Source organism: Callithrix jacchus, chromosome 16 (genome assembly GCF_049354715.1).
Source record: "Callithrix jacchus isolate 240 chromosome 16, calJac240_pri, whole genome shotgun sequence".
Taxonomy (NCBI): Eukaryota; Metazoa; Chordata; class Mammalia; order Primates; family Cebidae; genus Callithrix; species Callithrix jacchus.
The window spans coordinates 84,617,298-84,641,408 of record NC_133517.1 but is presented as its reverse complement, the minus strand read 5'-3'; the positions used below and the strand labels follow the sequence as shown (position 1 = coordinate 84,641,408).

Below are 24,111 nucleotides of genomic sequence, written 5' to 3'. Positions count from 1 at the left end.
GACTTCTTGAGAAAATTTATAGGGGTCAGTAGGTTTTCTCAAGCATTCTAGAAATAAAGATTCTGAATATTGCAACGTATTTTGCTACACAACATTAAGGAATGCTCTGCTCTTCCAAGAATCAATTTGATCTGATAGATTGTAAATTTATGAAATATATAGAAAATAACACCTGTTTTACATGTACTTTAATTTACTAGCACAGAATAAAATATATTATTTGAATAGAATTTATTTTTCCTTGGTGTAGTTAGTCTGTTTTCTATATTATGGTACTGGTAAAAAATTTCATTTAATTTATATAGCTATTGATGTAACCCAACCACCTCTGGTTCTTGGTGTTTGAACTTCTACTTGTTTAAATAGTCAAAATAGCTGACTTTAATAAGATAATAGGTCTGTGAGTTAGTATTTGTTATAATACAAGTTAACACAAAAGCAAAACTAAAAGCTTTCCCTACTCTTTAATGTGAAATGACCTGAAGCCTTCTAGTTATCATTTATAACTGACAATAATAATCACTGCACAGGTATATGCATTTTTGAAGTTAAAGATGGGAGTTCAAACACTGGATTTCCGTCTGACAAAAGATTTACTGTATTTCTTAAATTTTGGATGAGGAGAATCCTGCTACTTAAAGATACCTAAGGAAACAAACCAGAAATCAAAAATTACTTAACTTCTCTGAAATTCAGTTGTTTCTACTGTAAAATGGCAATAGCTAAAATATCCATAACTTACCAGGTTGTTGTTAGGGTAAAATAAAATTATATATGTAGAAAGGAGCTGTAAACTGTAAATTAATCATCAAATATTGGATATCATTTCAAATTGTGTAATGTAATTATTTAATATATATTCAGCATCAGTGTTTGGCCATTTTACTCTTCTAAAATACTTACTGGTATACACAAGTTGAAAGCCTTCATCTGTTCCTTCAGAATCAGAATTAAATTCTAGCCAGAGCTGATTTGAAGTACTGCTAAGTGTCAGTCCACGCATAGATGCACCAGTAAAAGCACCTAATAGATGAGTCGTTTTATCTTTTCCATCGTAAATCTGCAAAATATATTTATAATTATAATGTAAATGTGTCAATAATAATTCAGAACATTTATTTACATCTCTGAAAGAGAAAAGTGTATTTTTTCTAAATCAGATCAGTACATTGTTTAAGAACAACTAAATATATTGGTTTCTATGAACACAACGTTAAGGAAGTTAGAATTCACATGTATAATTTTAAAATTCCAAGCTTAGTATACTTTAAGTAATACTTGAATCAGGTGATATAGCTTTTGTTCTTATTATTTTAAAAATGCTCTTTCTAGCAGACAATTTAAAATTAAAAATATCTACCTAAATATTGGTTTCCAAAGTTGGTTACCTGGTTAGTTGGTTGTTTCTCTGCAACTTTCTCAAGATGATCAAAGAGTTGCTTTTCCAACACCATGATTAATATAAAATATATTCATGTCTGGTGCAACTGTAACTTTTTCATGTTCTTTAACTTGTTTCTTATCTGACGTTTTATAAACATTAAGTTAAAGAAGTTCTAAATGCTTTTAGAAGCTAATTTAATAAGCCCAAAATATACAATAATAAAATTAATAAGCTCTCAAACATCATTCTCATTTTTCTGAAGGCATAACTGCTTATTGCACTCAAATTTGTTTTTCTTTTATCAGTGCATTATAACATCTCTTCAGATCAGTAGTATAGATCCTTCTGTTTGAGAGATGTAAGGTGACTCCATCATAACTTGCTCTACCATTCCCATATTAATGAACTCAAGGGTTTGCCACTACAAGTAATGCTGAAATAAACACTCTTTTATGTGTAACCTCATGTTTTTTGGTACTTGTACTTCAGTGAAAAACTTCTAGAAATCTGAGATATCTGAGTTAACATATTCATATATTTCCATGTAATGTAGTAATTATATCTAGGGTTTACTAAGTATGTGTGTTGCCATTCCTTTTCCTTTAAGGCATGCATTCTCAACATAATCATTATGATCCCCAAGGGTGTAAATATTGGTTCTTGGGAGTAATAATATTTTAGATATTACAATGATTTGTGGTTCCCCAAAGATCAACTCTCCCTGACAGACTTTATTCCATATTATTTTGTTTCATGGAGTTTAATGGGCTTTTTAGGTGAACAATAATAAAAAGAAAAACTGGAGAATACAGCTGGCAGTTACTTGTCTCTTAGCTCAGATTACCTTATTTACTCATGGTCTGGTGTTACAGTAAAAATTATGTTGTTAGATTCCATATCTAGGGACCTTTCCATAGTACAAATATTCCTCCACAATTAACTGATGCCACTTCATAAAAGATTTTTAGGTGGTACACAATGGAATTTTTATCATTACTATATTGATCTGTGTAAGATATTTTTCTTGTACTAGATTGTGGGTTTTAATCTGATAATTTATTTAGAATGTTTTAATATTATTCATAAATAAAAACCTGTGAATAATTAAACTTTTTTGAAAATATCTTTATTAGAATTTAATGTTAAGATTATGCCAACTTTTTAAAACTTGGGAAATTTTCACTATATTTCTAATATCTGTTTTACTCAAATAAAATGATGCACATTTTTCTCAACTCGAAGAAATATTTTCCTCAATTCAAAGAAATGTTCTTGAGATTTTGATTATTCAATCAAAGTCTACTTTTTAAAAAAATTTTACAGCCAAGTGTCTATTATTTGCATATTTACACTCCAAAACTATATAGCAGTTCTCTTATATTTTCTCTTATGAAATTTATCTCTGTATCATTCCTCAGTATTATATATAATCTTCTACTGGAACTTCCATAGTAACCATTAGGTTTTCTTCAGTGATTAATCTATTTTTAGATATTTAATTAAAATATTGAATTTTAATTATGTCCCATTTTCCACGAAGTCTTTTTTATTGATATTCTAATTGCATTATCTTGAGATTTCTCATTATCTTTGGAATTATTTTCAAATTTCAGATTTCTCTTCCAAGTCTTCCATAGTCTAAATTTATTGCATATTATCTGTTTTAAGTATTTAAGTTGGTCTTTGTTCCTCTGGTTTTGGAATTCCTTCAAGTGTGTGTTTATTTATCTTTAGTCATACATGGCTTTATACTTTTCTATTACTGATAGACGTTTAAATGCTATATAGACAACAGGAAAAAGTGTATTGTTACAAATGTAGTATTTTCCCAGGGCCCCTAAATGTTCTCCTTTAACTACATTACTCTAAATCTTTTCTACACTGAAATTCTAAGTCTCCACTGACAAGGCTTTTCTTGCATGCTCCATTTGTAGTTGATGGAATCAATAGACTCTTGTGTACCCTCTAGGCTCCTACAGTTTGTTTACTTGTTCTTTACAACAGAGAGAGAAGGTAGAAATAAAGGAAATTGAGGAATTGAGAGTCTTAAGTTCAAGGCGAATTGGTCATTGAATTCCTAACCGCAAACATTACTTGGTCTCTCTTTTTTTTAAAAAGTCTGTCAATGTTTTAAAAAATGTACATTCACCCTTGAGAGTGTTTGGATACTAGATAGAGGCTGTATACACAAATTTTCTCATATTATCAGGGAATACCTTGAATCATTGGAGGAATCTAATTTATCATGCAAGTAAGTTTCTGTTTTAGTTGTCAGCAAAATTTATATGTCCTTCACCAAAACAAAACCAAATGCTGAAGTTGTTAGCTCCGGCATGAATGAATTTTGTTTGATTATATAACATTCAACTTTTCATTTCTTAAAAATAGTAGACATTGGGGATAATTTAGAGGCAAGAAAACCTTGCTTCTGGCAAAATATAACTTGTATGTCTGTGAATTTCAAATATTCAATATTCTCAAAAGTATCCTTCTGAATACATTTATTTTATGACTCTATATATTACATAGTATAAAATTCTGTGTTTAGAGCTACACATTCACAATCAAACCATTTAACCACTAGATCCAGTAGATCTTATTTGTGATATTATCAAAGTATCCCTGAATAATAATTGTTTCTTGGATAAAACAATTTCTCTATTTATGTGTGGATATAGTGCAAGGACTTTCAGTTTGCCAAAAATAGTCAAATAAAGGGAGAATATACATGGAACAAGTAATTAATGTAACTGAGGAAATAAAAATTGGTTGCTGAAATTTGTATTTAATTCCTTAAAAAGTCCTAATTTTTAAAAAATCTTCATGAGTAATGAAAAGCAAAAACAAATGGTAGTAGAAACCATTACTTTATACCTATAAATTATTACTATATTTAACAATGTAAAAAGTAACAAAATAAGTCAACATTTAGCTATTTAGTTCCTTGATTGTGTTGGGTGCTATAACTAAAATAAAAAAAATAGTAAGACATCATTCTTAACCTAAAGAACAAAAAAAATCTAACACAAAATTGTCTGTATATTAAACTGGAAGCATTCCTTTTTTTCTTTTTTCTTTTTCTTTTTCTTTTTTTTTTTTTGTCCCCCTTACCCATTCTACAGTGCAATGGTGTGATTGTAGGTCACTGCAGCCTCAACCTCCATGAGCTCTGGTGACACTCCTGTCTCAGCCTCCCAAGTAGCTGGCACTACAGGCATGCCCCACCAACCCTGGCTAATTTTTGTATTTTTTGTATAGATGGGGTTTTGCCATGCTGCTCAGGTGGACTTGAACTCCTGGACTCAAACTATCTCCACCACCTTGGCCTCCCAAAATGCTGGGATTACAGGCATGAGCCACTACACCAGGCAGTATACTTTTTTTTAAGAAAGGAAATTTTTTATAAGATATATTTTAAAAAATTATTTAAAGAAAGGTCATAATAAAAGAGCTAATGCTTTCAAGAAAAGAAATTATTTAAGTTCAGCTGGGTGAATCTATTTCAGCACCAAAATCTGTTAACTACAGTTTACTTAACATTGTTGAGTCAAAAGGTAGAAAACAAATACTGTAGAAATTGCACTATAATCATCTAAATAAAATGAAACTGGATCATTCAACTATGAAATTCTGGAAGCATACATAAAATTGCCAAATCAAAATGAGAGGCAAGTGTTAATTAGGAAGCTTTTAAAAAGAGAAGAGTTTTATGGTAATGATTAAGTCAATGCTATTTTACTCATAAATGAAACCCTTCAAATGTAGTCAAATATAAGAAAACATAAAGATAATAAAGGGACAAAGCAGTGTAACTAAAGGTAAATTACTTTTGAAGTAACCATATCACAATAATACAAATAAGAAAAGAAAACAAATAAAATATGCCTTTTGTTCAAAAGCAAATATCCAGTACAGAATGATTAAATTGGGTCTGACTAGAGCAATAGGACTTTTATTTGAGACTTACTGTTCATATTTCTATTCTAATTAAAATCAAGACCTTTAAGTGTGTTTTTGTTTATTTAAGCCTAATCTCCCTTTTCTTTTTTTAATGTATATTGTTATTATTAAGTTGACTTAAGGATTAACATCATGAAAGGCATTGATGGCTTTTGTAATGTTAATGAAATTCTTTGATGAGATTCTAATTTGTTAAGAGGTTGCAATGTCTGATAATTTACCACAGAACAAACTAGTATTTAATATTGCCATGTTTTAATTACCAAACCTTTTGTAATAAATCTGGGACTGAAATTAATTATGGTGTACAGACCCCCTAAATCCAGTAGGCTGAACTGTATTATGACAAACTACTTATCAACACTCAAAACTCTTGCTGTCGTGAATGATATAATGAATATATAAATACAAGGCACATCCTAACTCAATTATCTGAAGATTAGCAAGTAAAGTGTCACCTGAATCCAAAAACAGAAAGTGAATATAAAAGTAAAATGTGAAAAGAGAAATTACACATGCACATATGTATAATCATATAAACCTCCAAATTATTCCTCCTCTTGGATCCTAGCATTTTCATTTTTGGTCATTTGTTTTATAGGTTTATTTGGAAATTAAATACATTTTCTAAAAAGGTGAGTTAGATGTCAAGTTTACATATAAAATAAAAAATAATTTTTACAATTGTCAATCAAAAAAGGCTCTCTTATAAAACTTATTATATTCTCTCCAAAGATAATATAAAATAGAGCAGAAGAACTGTTGTTTGCATTCAGTTATTTAGGTTTCCAAAATAGCTACATAATGTATTTTCAATTATATGAGCTAGTATGTTTTAGTGAAGGACAAGGGCCAGCTTTTCAGGGCATTCACTTTTTGGTTATATAACAGAGTTGAAGTTCTAACTCTACATTAAAGTTCTGCAGCTTATTACAAATCATTTTATCTTCCTTATCCTTAATGGAAGAGGATGAAAGGTTTTATGAGGCCTAACATAACTGACTGTACAAATTGGCATTTTGAGAGTGCTTTTGAGCGAAGATTCCAATGAACAGTAAGCAAAATTGGCAGATAATGTGTACTGGACATATGAGATCACCGGTGTGCTGGGAAAAGTTTAACAACCAGCTCTCAAACAAACAAAATTGGTAAATGTGTATACCTGCACATAAGTTTTTAAAATAACATTTATTGCAATAAAGAGATATTGACAAAATTTTTCTAAGAAGGGTTAGATAATAAAATTTTAGGCTTTCGGAAGCATACCATCTTTGTCACCACTACTAAATCCTGACATTGTGGCAAAAAAATCAGCCATAGACAATATGTAAATAAATGGCCATGGCTTTCTCCCAATAAAACTTTATTTACAAAACCAGGTGTCAGGCGCAATTTGGCTCACACACTGTTGTTTTCCAATCCCTGATTTTAGGGAGGGGTCAAGCAATGTATAAATAGTAATAAAATATACAAAAATTATGATTGTACATTTCACATAGCTAATTGATTTTTACAGAATGATTTTGTTTTTGCCAAACTTTTGTGTATGCAATTTATTATTGCAACTGACAAAACAAGAGTATTTTCTAAATAAATATCGCTTGATAGTTTTTAATGTTAACAAATAAAAGGAAAGTGAAAAATCAAAAGCAGGATTATATCAGGACTTCATTAGTTTATAAATGGCAGGAGCAACTAATTAGGTTAACTGAATAATCATTTTCAAATACTGGAAAATGTGTGTCTTCAATATTTCATGCTGCTGACAATGTAATGGCCACAGATACAACCTGCTTCCACTTAAGTCTACATAATAAACAAACAACAAGTTAAGCCATGTTTTGTAGCATTTGCCAATTTCTACAGTGTAAATACTCCCATTGGCTGACATCAAGCTATCATTGAATGTGAATGTGTGTGATGTCATTGGATGTGGAGTTTGGAAGAGATCAGAAAGGGCACTGTGTGGTGTGTTATATCTATCATAGAGATACATTATGCATAAATAACCTCAAAAGCACAGATAATAGCAAAAGTAGTAAAATAATTAGAAAATAAAAAAATTGTATTTATTGCTCTTGTTTTCAATTTAATTTAATTGTAATTTAATTACAATCTAATTGTAATATAACTTAATTTTTGGTACTGGCTATGTTCAACAATCGACTCTCAAAATTACTGAAAATTCAACAATAGGCTCTCACAAGTGCTACTCCCAAAGACTCACACATAGATAGGAAAGAAATTTGAATATAAGACACTTTAGAAAGCAACAGGTTAATAACCTTATCATATCTCTACCAAAATGTTATTAAGTCTTTTGAGTATCTAATTGTTCATAAATGTGACATTATTCCTACTAACCTTTTCTCTCCCAGTCTCAAAAGCAATTTTGAGTTACTTTACTGGTTTTTCTCCATAATCATCCATAGTCTGCATTTTTCATAAGAAAGAAGTCTTTAGACTACACAATGCTAACCATGGTAAAAAGATTGCCTTGAATTTTGGAATAGAATAAATTCTTTTCAAACAATAAATTAATTTTCTGCTATATTCCCTTATATTTCTGAACATTGTCCTTAGTTTTGACTTGAAAATAACAACAGATGGGAAGAAACAGCACAAAAGGGAGAAAAACACCCGAAATCAGAATACCTCTCCTCCTACAAGGGATCACAACTCCTCACCAGCAAGGGAACAAGCCTGGATGGAGAATGAGTGTGATGAAATGACAGAATCAGACTTCAGAAGGTGGGTAATGAGAAACTTCTGTGAGTTAAAAGCACATGTTCTAACCCAATGCAAAGACACTAAGAACCTTGAAAAAAGATTTGACGAAATGCTAACGAGAATGGACAACTTAGAGCGAAATATAAGTGAATTGACAGAGCTGAAAAACAACACAAGAACTGCACAAAGCATGTGAAAGTTTTAACAGCCGAATTGGCCAAGCAGAAGAAAGGATAACAGAGGTTGAGGATCAACTCAATGAAATAAAATGAGAAGGCAAGATTAGAGAAAAAAGCATAAAAAGCAATGAACAAAGTCTCCAAGAAATATGGGACTATGTGAAAAGACCTAATCTACGTTTGATAGGTGTACCTGAATGTGACGAACAGAATGAATCCAAGTTGGAAAATACTCTTCAGGATATTATCCAGAAGAAGAACTTCTCCAACCTAGCAAGGCAGGCCAATATTCAAGTCCAGGAAATACAGAGAACACCGCAAAGATATTCCTCAAGAAGAGCAACCCCAAGGAACATAATCCACAGATTCACTAGGGTTGAAATGAAGGGAAAAATGCTAAGTGCAGCTAGAGGGAAAGGTTGAGTTACCCACAAAGGGAAGCCCATAAGACAGCAGATGTCTCAGGAGAAACCCTACAAGCCAGAAGAGAGTGGGGGCCAATATTCATGATCATTAAAGAAAAGAACTTTCAACCCAGAATTTCATATCCTGCCAAACTGAGCTTCATAGGTGAAGGAAAAATAAAATCCTTTGTGAACAAGCAAGTACTCAGAGATGTTGTCACCACCAGGCCTACTTTACAAGAGCTCCTGAAAGAGGCACTACACATAGAAAGGAACAACCAGTGCCAGCCACTCCAAAAACATACCAGATGGTAAAGAGCATAAACAACATGAAGATTGGCATCAACTAACAGGCAAAACAACCAGCTAGCATCAAAATGGCAGAATCAAATTCACACATAACAATATTAACCCTAGATGTAAATGGACTAAATGCACCAATCAAAAGACACCGAATGGCAAATTGGATAAAAAGCAAAAACCTGGGAGGACTCAAGATGGCGCTGTGAGAAAAACCCAGGATTGAAGCTCTGGTTGAATCCACGGAGAGGTGAGTCAGAGCTGCATTTCCAGACTGATCTTTGTTGCCCACAGAACGGGGAAATTCCCAAGTATAAAGGAGACGCAGGACGCCAGGCAGAGGTACTGCCTGGCGAAGCCAGCAGCTGTGGTGGTGGCAGCCGGCCCTACCCAGTGCTCCCCACAGGGTGCACTTGTCCGGATTCCCTGTTGAACTGGCAACCTGAGACTTGAGAGGGCTGGACTTGAGACTGAATGGGACTTGGACAGTGGGCCAGCCCAGGAAATTGCAGGGACACAGCATTTGGGGTAGCCCAGTGGGATGGACAAAACCGCGATACCAAACGCTCCCAGTGAAGACAGTCCCTGAGATGCTCTGTGGGGGAGTGGCGTCCACCATTACCGAGGCAACCCGCCCCTACTGAGATACACGCCCACGGCTGATGCAGCCTGCCATTGCCGAGGAAACCCGCTACAACAGACAGACTCTGCTGCAGGGTGTAGCCCGTGGCAGAGACCGCAGCAGGAGAGCAGAGCCTGCAGCAACAGGGCAAACTAAACAACAGCAGGGCAGAGCCTTGGCAGGCAAACAGTGACTAGACTGCCTCCTAGCTGGGCAGGACACCTCAACGGACATACAAAAATAAAGCCCGAACCCCCCAAGACAGAGCATTTGAGAAAAAAAGGGTTTTTTTAATGAACTCGGTTGCAGCAGAATCAAACATAGCAGCCTAACAGCCCTGAATGAACAACAGAGCTCACAGCTCAGCAATTGAGCTCCTATAAAGTACAGACTGTCTCCTGAAGCAGCTCCCTGAACCCTCTATATCCAAAAGACTGACATTTGGCAGGCATCATCCTGGGACAAAGATAGCAGAAAAAGAAACTGGTAGCATCCCTCACCATTCCACAGCTGCTATAAGTGCACCCCAGACAAGCAGGGCCTGGAGTGGACCTCAGCAGTCATACAGCAAAGGGGCTAGACTGGAAGAAGGAAAACCAAGTAACAGAAATACTTCATCATCAACAATCTGGGTGTCCACTCAGAGACCCAATCAAAAAGTCAGCAACTATGCAGACGACAAGTGGATAAATCCACAAAGATGGGAAGAAACAAGAGCAAAAAGGAGGAAAACACCTGAAACCAGAACACCTCGCCTCCTAGAAAGGACCAAAACTCCTCACCAGCAAGGGAACAAAGCTGTACGGAGAATGACTGTGACGAAATGATGGAATTAGACTTCAGAAGGTGGATAATGAGAAACTTTAGTGAGCTAAAAGAACATGTATAAAATCAATGCAAAGAAACTAAGGAACTTAAAAAAAGATATAAAAAAAGATTTGAGGAAATGATAACAAGAATGGATAACTTAGAGAGGAATATGAAGGAATTAAAGGAGCTGAAAAACACAGTACGAGAACTTCGCGAAGCATGCACAAATTTCAATAGCCGAATTGACCAAGCAGAAGAAAGAATATCTGAAGTCGAAGACCAATTCAATGAAATAAAATGAGAAACCAAGATTAGAGAAAAAAGCACAAAAAGGAATGAACAAAGTCTCCAAGAAATGTGGGATTATGTGAAAAGACCTAACCTACGTTTGATAGGTGTACCAGAAGGGGACGAAGAGAATGAATCCAAGCTGGAAAATACTCTTCAGGACATCATCCAGGAAAATTTCCCCCACCTAGCAAGACAGGCCAACACTCCAATGCAGGAAATACACAGAACACCACAAAGATATTCCGCAAAAGAGCAACCCCAAGGCACATAATCGTCAGATTCAACAAGGTTGAAATAAAGGAGAAAATACTAAGGGCAGCCAGAGAGAAAGGTCGGGTCACCCACAAAGGGAAGCCCATCAGACTCACAGCAGATCTCTCGGCAGAAACACTACAAGCCAGAAGAGAGTGGGAGCCAATATTCAACATTCTTAAAGAAAAGAACTTTCAACCCAGAATTTCATATCCAGCCAAACTGACCTTCATAAGTGAAGGAAAAATAAAATCCTTTGCGAACAAGCAAGTACTCAGAGATTTTATCACCACCAGGCCTGCTTTACAAGAGCTCCTGAAAGAGGCACTACACATAGAAAGGAACAACTAGCACCAGCCATTCCAAAATCACACTAAAAGCTAAAGAGCATCAACATAATAAAGAATCTATAACAACTAACAGGCAAAACATTTGATGCCACTTAGCATCAAAATGGCAGTATCAAATTCACATATAACAATATTAACCCTAAATGTAAATGAACTAAATGCACCAATCAAAAGACACAGACTGGCAAATTGGATAAAAATCCAAAACCCATCAGTGTGCTGTATCCAGGAAACCCATCTCACATGCAAGGATACAGAAAGGCTCAAAATAAAGGGATGGAGGAAGATTTACCAAGCAAATGGAGAGCAAAAAACAGCTGGAGTTGCAATTCTCATCTCTGATAAAATAGACTTTAAAGCAACAAAGATCAAAAGAGACAAAGAAGGCCATTACATAATGGTAAAAGGATCGATACGACAAGAAGAGCTAACAATCCTAAACATATATGGACCCAATGCAGGAGCACCCAGATACATAAGGCAAGTTCTTAATGACTTACAAAGAGACTTAGACTCCCACACAATGATAGTGGGAAACTTTAACACTCCACTGTCAATATTAGACAGATCAACCAGAAAGAAAATCAACAAGGATATCCAGGGCTTGAACTCAGACCTGGAGCAAGCAAACCTGATAGACATTTACAGAACTCTCCACCCCAAATCCACAGAACATACATTCTTCTCAGCACCACATCGCACCTACTCTTAAATTGACCACACAATTGGAAGTAAAGCACTGCTCAGCAAATGCAAAACAACTGAAATCATAACAAACAGCCTCTCAGACCATAGTGCAATCAAGTTAGAACTCAGAATTCAGAAACCAACCCAGAACCGCACAGCTTCATGGAAACTGAACAACTGGCTCTTAAATGTTGACTGGGTAAGCAATGAAATGAAGACAGAAATAAAAAAGTTCTTCAAAACCAATGAGAATGAAGACACAACATGCCAGCATCTCTGGGACACATTTAAAGCAGTCTCTAGAGGAAAGTATATTGCAATAAGTGCCCATATGAGGAGAATGGAAAAATTGACACCCTACCAACAAAATTGAAAGAGCTAGAGGAGCAAGATCAAAAAAACTCAAAACCCACCAGAAGACAAGAAATAACTAAGATCAGAGCAGAACTGAAGGAGATTGAGACACGAAAACCCCTTCAAAAAATCAATAAATCCAAGAGCTGGTTTTTTGAAAAGATCAACAAAATAGACAGACCACTAGCCAGATTGATTAAAAAGAAAAGAGAGAACAACCAAATAGATGCAATAAAAAACGATATAGAGGAAATCACCACAGATTCCACAGAAATTCAAACCATCATCAGAGAATATTACCAACAACTCTATGCACATAAACTAGTAAACCTGGAAGAAATGGATAAATTCCTGGACTCCTGTGTCCTCCCAAGCCTAAACCAGGAGGAAGCTGAAACTATGAATAGACTAATAACAAGGTCAGAAGTCGAGGCAGCAATTAAGAGCCTACCACACAAAAAAAGCCCAGGTCCAGATGGGTTCACAACCGAATTCTACCAGACACACAAAGAGGAGCTGGTACTATTTCTTCTAAAACTATTCTGAATAATCCAAAAAGAGGGAATCCTTCCCAAATCATTTTATGAGACCAACATCATTCTGATACCAAAACCCGGCAGAGACCCAACAAGAAATAAAAACGTCAGGCCAATATCCATTATGAAAATAGATGCAAAAATCTTCAATAAAGTATTGGCAAGCCGATTGCAACAGCAAATCAAAAAACTTATTCATCATGATCAAGTAGAATTCACCCAGGGATGCAAGGCTGGTTCAACATACACAAGTCTATCAACATAATTCATCACATAAACAGAACCAAAAACAAAAACCACATGATTATCTCAATTGACGCAGAGAAGGCATTTGACAAAATTCAACAGCCCTTTATGCTAAAAACCCTCAATAACCTCGGTATCGATGGAACGTATCTCAAAGTAATAAAAGCTATTTATGACAAACCAACAGCCAATATCATACTGAATGGGCAAAAACTGGAAGCATTCCCTTTGAAATCCAGCATTAGACAAGGATGCCCTCTTTCACCACTCCTATTCAATATAGTACTGGAAGTTCTAGCCAGAGCAATCAGGCAAGAAAAAGAAATAAAGGGCATTCAAATAGGAAAGGTGGAAGCCAAATTGTCTCTATTTGCAGACGACATGATAGTATACCTAGAAGACCACATCGCCTCAGCCCAAAAACTCCTGAAACTGATAAGCAACTTCAGCAAAGTCTCAGGATATAAAATCAATGTGCTAAAATCGCAAGCATTCCTCTACACCAATAACATACTTAAAGAAAGCCAAATCAAGAAAGAACTGCCATTCACAATTGCTACAAAAAGAATAAAATACCTTGGAATACAACTCACAAGGAATGTAAGGGACCTCTTCAAGGAGAACTACAAACCACTGCTCAACGAAATCAGAGAGGACACAAACAGATGGGGAAACATTCCATGTTCATGGTTAGGAAGAATTAATATCGTGAAAATGGCTATACTGCCCAAAGTAATTTACAGAATCAGTGCTATCCCCATCAAGCTACCATTGACTTTCTTCACAGAACTGGAAAAACCCACCATGAACTTCATATGGAACCAAAAGAGAGCCCGCATAGCCAAGTCAAATCTAAGGAAAAAGAACACAGCGGGGGGCATCAGACTACTGGATTTCAAACTATACTACAAGGCTACAGTAATCAAAACAGCATGGTACAGGTACCAAAACAGAGATATAGACCAATGGAACAAAACAGAGGCACCAGAGGCAACACAACATATCTACAACTATACAATCTTTGATAAACCTGACAAAAACAAGCAATGGGGCAAGGATTCCATGTTTAACAAATGGTGTTGGGAAAACTGGCTAGCCATGTGCAGAAAGCAGAAACTGGACCCCTTCCTGACACCTTACACTAAAATTAACTCCAGATGGATTAAAGGCTTAAACACAAGACCTGGCATGATAAAAAACCTAGAAGGAAATCTAGGCAAAACCATCCAGGACATAGGAGTAGACAAGGACTTCATGACCAAAACACCAAAAGCATTGGCAACAAAAGCCAAAATAGACAAATGGGACCTAATGAAACTCCACAGCTTCTGCACGGCAAAAGAAACAGTCACTAGAGTGAATCGGCAACCAACAGAATGGGAAAAAATCTTTGCAGTTTACCCATCTAACAAAGGGCTGATATCCAGAATTTACAGAGAACTCAAACAGATTTACAGGAAAAAAACAAACAAGCCCATTCAAAAGTGGGCAAAGGATATAAACAGACACTTTACGAAAGAAGACATACATGAGGCCAACAAACATATGAAAAAATGCTCATCATCACTGGTCACTAGAGAAATGAAAATCAAACTACATTGAGATACCATCTCACGCCAGTTAGAATGGTGATCATTAAAAGAATCTGGAGACAATAGATGCTGGAGACGATGTGGAGAAATAGAAACACTTTTAAACTGTTGGTGGGAGTGTAAATTAGTTCAACCATTTTGGAAGACAGTGTGGCGATTCCTCAAGGAACTAGAAATAGAAATTCCATTTGACCCAGCAATCCCATTACTGGGTATATATCCAAAGGATTATAAATCATTCTATCATAAGGACACATGAATGTTCATTGCAGCACTGTTTACAATAGCAAAGACCTGGAAACAACCCAAATGCCCTTCGATGATAGACTGGACAGGGAAAATGTGGCACACATACACCACAGAATGTTATGCAGCCATCAAAAACGATGAGTTAGTGTCCTTTGTAGGGACATGGATGAACCTGGACATGGATCATTCTCAGCAAACTGACACAAAAGCAGAAAATCAAACAACACATGTTCTCACTCATAGGTGGGTGTTGAACAATTAGAACACATGGACACAGGGAGGGGAGCACTACACATTGGGGTCTGTTGGGGGGAAATAGGGGAGGGACAGCACGGGGTGGGGAGTTGGGGAGAGATAGCATGGGGAGAAATGCCAGATACAGGTGATGGGGAGGAAGGCAGCAAATCACACTGCCACGTGTATACCTATGCAAGAATCTTGCATGTTCTTCACATGTACCCCAAAACCTAAAATGCAATAAAAAAATTAAAAAAACAATTTAAAGAAAGAAAATAACAACAAACACAGCAACAACGTTTTTATTGAAAATAACAACAAACAATGAAAACAGAAAACATGAAAGCTCAGCAACAATGAAAACAGAAAATAGTATTTCTGATTGGTATTCAGTTTTCATCCTACCAGACTGACAATGGGAGCTATTCAATATTGATTATGATTTTTGCACATTGATTTTGTATCCTGAGACTTTGCTGAAGTTGCTTATCAGTTTCAGGAGAGTTTGGGCTGAGATGATGTGAACTTCTAGATATACAATCATGTTGTCTGCAAACAGAGAAAATTTGGCTTCCTTCTTTCCTATTTGAATACCCTTTATTTCTTTTTCTTGCCTGATTACTCTGGCTAGAACTTCCAATACTATATTGAACAGGAGTGGTGAGAGAGGGCATCCTTGTCTAGTGCCAGATTTCAAAGGGAATGCTTCCAGTTTTTGCCCATTCAGTATGATATTGGCTGTTGGTTTGTCATAAATAGCTTTTATTATTTTGAGATATGTTCCATCAAACATAGTTTATTGAGGGTTTTTAGCATAAAGGGCTACTGAATTTTGTCAAAGGCCTTCTCTGCATCAATTGAGATAATCATGTGGTTTTTGTCTTTGGTTCTGTTTATGTGGTGAATTACATTTATAGACTTGCATATGTTGAACCAGCCTTGCATCCCCAGGATGAATCCTACTTCATCGGGATGGATAAGCTTTTTGATGTGCTGTTGCAATTGACTTGCCGGTATTTTATTGAAGATTTTTGCATCTATGTTCATCATGGTATTGGCCTGAAGTTTTCTTTTCTTATTGAGTCTCTGCTGGGTTTTGATATCAGGATGATGTTGGTCTCATAAAATGATTTGGGAAGGATTCCCTCTTTTTGGATTATTTGGAATAGTTTCAGAAGGAATGTTAACAGCTACTCTCTGTATGTCTGGTAGATTTCGGCTGTGAACCCATCTGGACCTGGGCTTTTTTTGTGTGGTAGTCTCTTAATTGCTGCCTCCACTTCAGATCTTGTTATTGGTCTATTCAGGGTTTCGATTTCTTCCTGGTTTAGGCTTGGGAGGGGGCAAGTTTCCAGGAACTTATCCATTTCTTCCAGGTTTACTAGTTTATGTGCATGGAGATGTTTGTAATAATCTCTGATGATGGTTTGAATTTCTGTGAAATCTGTGGTGATATTCCCTTTATCATTTTTTATTGCTTCAATTTGATTATTCTCTCTTTTCCTTTTTATTAATCTGGCTAGTGGTCTGTCTATTTTGTTTATCTTTTTGAAAAACCAGCTCCTGGATTTATTGATTTTTTGAAGGCTTTTTTGTGTATCTATCTCCTTCAGTTCTGCTCTGATCTTAGTTATTTCTTGTCTTCTGCTAGGTTTTGAGGGGTTTCTTTATCTTGCTCCTCTAGCTCTTTCAATTTTGATGATAGGGTGTCAATTTTGGATCTCTCCTTGCTTCTCATGTGGGCACGTATTGCTATATATTTTCCTCTAGAGACTGCTTTAAATGTGTCCCAGAAATTCTAGTATGTTGTGTCTTCATTCTCGTTGGTTTCGAAGAACCTCTTTATTTCTGCCTTCATTTCATTGTTTATCCAGTCAACATTTAAGAGCCAGTTGTTCAGTTTACATGAAGCTATGCGGTTCTGAGTTAGTTTCTGAATTCTGAGTTCTAACTTGATTGCACTGTGGTCTGAGGGACTGTTTGTTATGATTTGATGTTGATTACATAGAGCCTACATAGTAATAAACCCTTCCTATAAATGTTAATTGAAAGAATTAACTAGATTACACATTTACAAGTGAGGATGACTAAGGAAGTTCAGTATTTCTGCCATATCTTTTGCCCCTTGAAAAGCATAAAATAATCAGATCCCAAACAAACTAGACAAACATTCCCTGGATGAGTTAACCAGAGAACAAATTAGTTAGATTCTGATTTAGGTTTCTAAGACAGGACCCTTTTGGGGTGGAGGAATGATAGAATACCAGGAATTAGACAGTAGAGGGAACATGTAACTGGCTTTCCATCTGGAGCCCAGAAAGATGGCAAACATGCTTGCAGGAAAGAGGTAGGAAAAAAAACAAAAACAAAAACAAAAAACAGATATGTGGCATTGGTGAGGTAATTGAGCCTGAGCCAGCCACATGGAATTCTGTTGTAGCTCAGTGTCATGTACAGAGTAATTGACATGTGCTTCTTATAAGCAGAGCACAATACACTACGGGGAGCTGGTAGATACTAAGATGTTTTGCAGTTGGGATAACTAGGACCCAACAGTGGATGCCCAATTTTATTGCTGACTTCAAACCAAGTAGCAAATGAGAGAGCTCATCAGCTGCTGCAACATACAGATAATGCTCTAGGACAAAATGCGCTTTTCATTTTTGACAACTTGAAATCTCGATGCCAAAATATTTGCAGACGTTGAATTGGCAAATACAGAATTGACTGAGTTTATCCTGAATTGACCTAGACTGATTTTCCCACTGCCCAGCAAAAACACTATTGAAAATAAAAATTAGGTCATTTACACAAAAATCTTTTGCAACATTTCTTGCAAATTTTGATCCAGACTCTGACATGTATTCCTATTATACAAATATTTACTAAATATTTCCAGGGACAGGCACTGTGCTTAATGCTTTATAAAATCATTTAATTTAAAAACATTATTTAGTCATTACAGCAATCCTGGATGTAAGTTTTTATTATTATCAGAATGTTTCAGGTGAGGAAGGTGAGATTTAGAAATATTGAGTCAGTTTTTCAACAATGTGGGACTATTAAGTGACAGATTTGGGATTTGAACCTAGGTTTACCTGACACTAAAGTGACAAAATAGGTGGGTGGAAAAATATTAGGGCATAATATGTTTCAAAGGTTAGAATACACTTGTGCAATGTTGATTGAGTGGGCATGTTTATCTAATAATATATCACCAAATATAACCCTGAATCTTATAATCTATATTTGGACAAAATGGCATGGCAATGTGGGAAATATTTAGAAGTACCTATGTTGTATAAAAATATATTTACTCTTCTTATATTAGAAACAAAAACAGATGAATTTAATTAGAAAGGAAATATGTTTCTCTTACTTTACATAGAAAGTTGCTGAAATTATGTAAATGTGTCCTTTCTAGAAGAAAGAAAAAATTATTGAGCATTTGCTATAATGCTCAATAGGACATGCTCTTCTAGGACAACCATTGTTCCTAGATGCTGGAGTTAGAGTGCAGCTACATGGTTCCTGCTATCTTACAGCATGCATATTATTGGAGAAGACAAAAGTAAAGGATGGAACTATGAATACATGATATTTCAGGTTGTAGATTAGTGCTATGAAGAGGAATAAATCAGATTACTAATATGGAAAGAGATGGTGGAGGTGAATTTACTAGTTTATAGAAGTGTCCATTGAAGACTGATCATATGACATTTGACTGCTGGAATGTCATGTGGTTTTCCTGAGGAAGAACATTCAAGCAGAAGAAATAGCCTGACCAAAGGGCTTGGTGTTAGAGTGTGTGATGTGGTTTGAATGTTTGTGCCTTCCAAATCTCTTGTTAAAATGTGATTCCATTGCTGGAAGTGGGGCCTGGTGGAAGGTGGTGGTATCATGGGGACAGAACACTTGTGAATGACTTAGCACCAGGGTAATAAGTGAGTTCTCACTCAGTTATTTCACATGAGATCTGGTGGTTTAAAAGTCTGGAATCCCTTGTCCCTTTACTCTCTTGCTACCTTTTTCACCATGTAATACACCACTTTCCCCCTACCTTCTGCCACTATTATGAGATTCTTGAGACTCACCAGAAGCCAGCTGATGTTGATGCCATGTTTGTAGAGCCTGCAGAACTGTGAGTTAATTAAACCTCTTTCCCTTACAAATTATACAGCTTTAGGTATTTCTTTATAGCAATGTAAAAAAAAAGCCTAATATAGCATGCCTGGCATATTATAAAAACTAGAGGGAGGACATTATGCCTGGAGTGGAGTGAGCTAGAGGAAGAGGGCCAGGAGAAAAGATCATGCACATTAAAATTACACCAAATCATAGGGTCTTCTAAGTCATGATAAGGGCTTTAAATTTTACTTATAATGAGATGAGAAACATAAAAAAGTTTTGAGCCAAGACATAACATAAAAAGAGGCCACTTTTTTGTTGATTTGGAAACAGTCATGGAGTATGCTATCGTCTCAATATTTGCATTCCCCCAGATTCAGATGTTAAAATATTAACCCTCAAGGTGATAGTATTAAGAGATGGGGCCTTTGGGAGGCAAACTGGTCATGAGGGCAGATCTCATAAATGGAATAAGTGCCCTTGTAAAAGAGACCCCTAAGAGCTTATTCATCCCTTTCACCATGGAGTCAACAATGTGAAAATGACTCTTTGAGGAAGATGACCCTCATCAGACACAATCTACTAGTGCCTTATTCTTGAACTTACCAGCCTTTAGAACTTCAAAAAATACATTTATGTCATTTATAAGCCACCTAATCTAAGTTCTTCTGTTATAACAGCTCACATAATCTAAGATGGTGAAAATAGGGTGATTAGTTAGAAACAATGTCAGTTATCCAAGTGAGAGATGAAAATTTAGACCAAGGTAATTTACAAAGATGGGAAATTACTGGTTCTGGAACTTTGAGGAAAAGGACCACAGAATTTTCTGATGGACAATATGTGAAAGAATAAAGGAAGCAAGAATGAACTCTTCTTCATCCTTGAGTAACTAGTTTCTATCTACTGAAATAGAGAAACATGAGGAGAGAGGAGATGTGTGTTTTGGACTGGTAAACTTTGAAATTCCAATTAGTCATTCAAGTGGAAATAGGGAGAGATCATTTAGACAGAAACTGGATTTAATCACAGCAGATTTTGCATTGGTTGTGCTGTTCTGTTAATGTACTTTAAGGCATATATGTTTCAAAGTTTCTTTTTAATGTAAACATTAAAGGGTTTTTAATAAACAAAATACAGTTTAAATATCTTTTTATATTTCTTAAAGCTTCAGTGTCAAGTGAAATCCAAACCTACCTGTGGTGTTGCCTTAAGATTTTCCAAAATTAAGTAAGTAGCATCCAAGAAAATTGTCACTTACCACACTTACTATTCCCATATGTAAACATTAATAGTTCAAAGTATCAAAAGTATAAGAGTTTCCTACACAATAATGGATAGAAAGTTACATATTTGTTCTATCACCATTGTAAAAACACATAATTAGCCAAGGTTGATCATAGCGAACAGGTTAAAATACCGATTAAGTGAGCAATTTGAAAAAAAAAGGGAGATTCCTAAATGATCATTCTGCACCATTTTTGTTCAATTCAGAATGGATACAGTAAAATTTCCTTTTCACTTTAAGTTAGAATCACCATTAGAATTTTTATTTTATTTTGATTATTATTATTATTTTACATGGCTAGAAAATGTTCTGTTTGCCTAAATAAGATTTTTTCAGATGGTATCAAAATTATTTATCATCTTTTGACAAATGACACAAAAAAGTTTTACAAAAAAAATTTCAATCTGGTATAAAATTAATGACTCAAAATTATCTAGTAATATTGAAGTCAACTTTTATTATTAGAGAAAGAGTCTGTTATCCTTAAAACACTACAGTAAAATATTTTGAGGTATGAACATTCTTCATTTTAACACTGGAGACAAATAAGGTTATAATCATAATTCATACATTGATCGTCATCGGATAACCTAGAGTGCTTTATAAAAATACAAATTCCCACATGTAGACAAACTGAATCACAAAACCTGAAAGAGGTTCCAGAAATCAAAACTTAACCAATACAAAACAAAACTAGAGGAGTCATATGATGGTTTACTCTTGGGTCTCACTGGTGTAACTCTACTGGTGTGGCTTTAAATAACTAAAGGTCTTTATAGAAAGAAAGGAGAAGGAGAGAGGGAAAAAGACGGCAGGTGAGTGAGCATGTGAGTGCTATCCTGGACAGTGAACTCCCAGAGATGAAAGTTGTACATGAATGTTTGCATGGAAATAGATGATGATACACACACATATTATTGTTTTTACTGTTATTTTTGTCATGGAAATAGATGATGATACACACACATATTATTGTTGTTACTGTTATTTTTGTTTTGGTCAGAATGCAATATAGTTATGTCACATAGAAAATGAAACCAGAAAAAAAAATCTCTCCTCCTAAACTTGATTCTCATATAAGGGTTACAAGACGGTGTCACTCCAAGAAATGTGATCAATTCTACGGCATAAAAGAAAAGGCAACAATTTTAAATTCTCTCAGTCAAGGGGCAGAGGGTTCTATAATGGGCTATTTGTTTTGATTTCTTATTATATTGCAGTCTAAATAGAGGAATCTGACTCCACTAGGTTTAATATTAGAAAGTACTGGAGAAGCAGATTAACTTTCAAGAATTAGTTTTCAGTTAGGCAAATAACTTTTCACCCTAAGATGATTTTGGGCTCCACAATTTTTGAGAATTAATCATATATCTTTTTAAGGGTTCACCTTTCTGCTTGCATATAACTAAATGTGTCCATGTCAAAGGGTATTTTTTAACTTTGCCCATGGGATTAAAGGGAAGAATGAGGTATCATTAAGCATCTTACCTCTCATTCTGGCAGAGAGACCATAAAGAAAAAAAATGTGGAATCTAAAAGTTCACTCTAAATTGTCTTTATAGAGTGGCTTGATGAAATTGTTTTTAAGTAACAATTCAAAATAAATCTCAGCAAGTTTTTGAGTAGAAGGTATGTTTCTAATATTTAGTATATAATATTTGAACTGGTGTGTTTCTATTGTAATATTTAGTATACATAATATCTTCAACTTTGGGGATTGTATACACTTGGATAATTACAGAATCCTTAAAAATTGTTGGGGACATAAGTTTTTAACTGTTTACACATATAAGAGAAATCCATATTTGAAGAAATCCATTAAAGGGCCTTAAATTGAGTATTTTTGTGTGTATGTGCCTTCTTTCATTGCTCCCTATTAAATCCCCCCCTGTTGTCACTTATGACTGATGCTCTACCCTTCTCAAGGTAACACATATGAGAAATGTATGTGGCTTTACTCCAAATAAGTAAGACCTTGAGTAGAAAGTTTTATTTTATTATTAAAAATAATTATCTGTTATCCCAAATAAATTTTCCAAATAATATCAGTATAGAAAACAAATGGATGAATTTTAAGCATCACAAATAAATATTTTAGAAAGAGCAATAATAAGCAGGAGTGATAGATGTGAAGAAACATTTCCTGAATTTTAGCTCACCAATACATGTTTATTATTGTTGGTTGTGCAATATAGAGTAGTAGCTAGACTAGCTCACAGATCTTATCTATGCCTTGATACATCCCTCTCTCCATAGATAGTTTGAGGGGAAAAAAAAAGCACTAAGTTCTATGTACAAGCATCCTATTAATCTCGATTTTGACTACCATTGAACAAACTTATAACTTCTTTTAACAGAAACACCCAAACAATTAATTAGAGGTAGAAGAGTTTTACAAAGTGAATTGTGTCGCCAGCTGGAGAAAAATGCGGAAAATAAGAGTGCATATGGTGGTCCTAAATTAATATTGAAATTATGTACATCTAGATACACTGTGGGAAAATTTCTCCAAAGCCTATACAAATTTTAAAAGCATATCATGTTATTCTGTTAGAGAGCCATCAATTATCATGAAATAATATTATTTCTTAAAAAAGAAACTAATAACGTTAAAATCATTGCTTAAAAAAGAATTTTCGGCTGGGGGAGGTGGCTCATACCTGTAATCCCAGCACTTTGGGAGGCCAAGGTGGGCGGATCACCTGAGGTTGAAAGTTCAAGACCAGCCTGACCAACACGGAAGAACCCCATCTCTACTAAAAATACAATAAATTAGCCAGGCGTGGAGGCTCATGACTATAAGCCCAGGTACTCGGGAGGCTGAGGCAAGAAAATTGCTGGAACGTGGGAGGTGAAGGTTGCAGTGAGCTGAGATTGTGCCATTGCACTCCAGCCAGGACAACAAGAGCAAAACTCCATCTCAAAAAAAAAAAAAAAATTATCCTGCTGTAGCCAATTTGGAAAACCAAACAGGTTTTTCAAGATTTGTGAAAAGGTAAGTATAATAAATTTTTCACCTGGCTTAAGAAAACCTTAACAAGTAGGAAAAAAACTATATAATTATTGAAAAAAATATTTAAATGTGATTTTTGGAAGTGTTTAATTTTACTCTAATAATTCATATAAACTACATTTACCAAAATATTTGTATTGAAAATATAATCAGCAACTATAAAAATATTTATCTGCCAAAATGTAATCTTTTTAGAAAAGTAAACATTTGATTATTTCAAACTGTTTAAATAAATGTTTACACCAATAGTCATTATCAACAAAGTATTCTTTTCTTAATTGATAAACACTAAGTTGTTAGGCTTATATATTCATAAAATGTATCTGTAGTCATAAATGCAAAAGATTCTTTATATATTAAAGAAAATAAATGTTACTTTATAGACAATAGAATACAAATAGAAACAAAACATTATTATGTTTCTTAAAGAAATGACCATCACATTGCATGGTGGTCATTTGATGATGTTTTATACATAATATTTATTAGACAAGATATT

The 24,111-nt window shown here is 35.0% G+C and overlaps 1 protein-coding gene across 11 annotated transcripts in view; it reads right to left on the bottom strand.

The window, feature by feature from the left end:
• The window catches only part of CSMD3 (CUB and Sushi multiple domains 3), a 1,279,316-nt gene that overhangs the window by 369,732 nt on the left and 885,473 nt on the right, over nt 1-24,111 (bottom strand). For all 11 annotated transcript variants that reach the window (XM_002759280.8, XM_017965625.4, XM_035276379.3 and 8 more), the window contains one exon: nt 904-1,060. In XM_002759280.8, the coding sequence (XP_002759326.1) occupies nt 904-1,060 (157 nt within the window). The remainder of the gene's footprint in view (nt 1-903; nt 1,061-24,111) is intronic.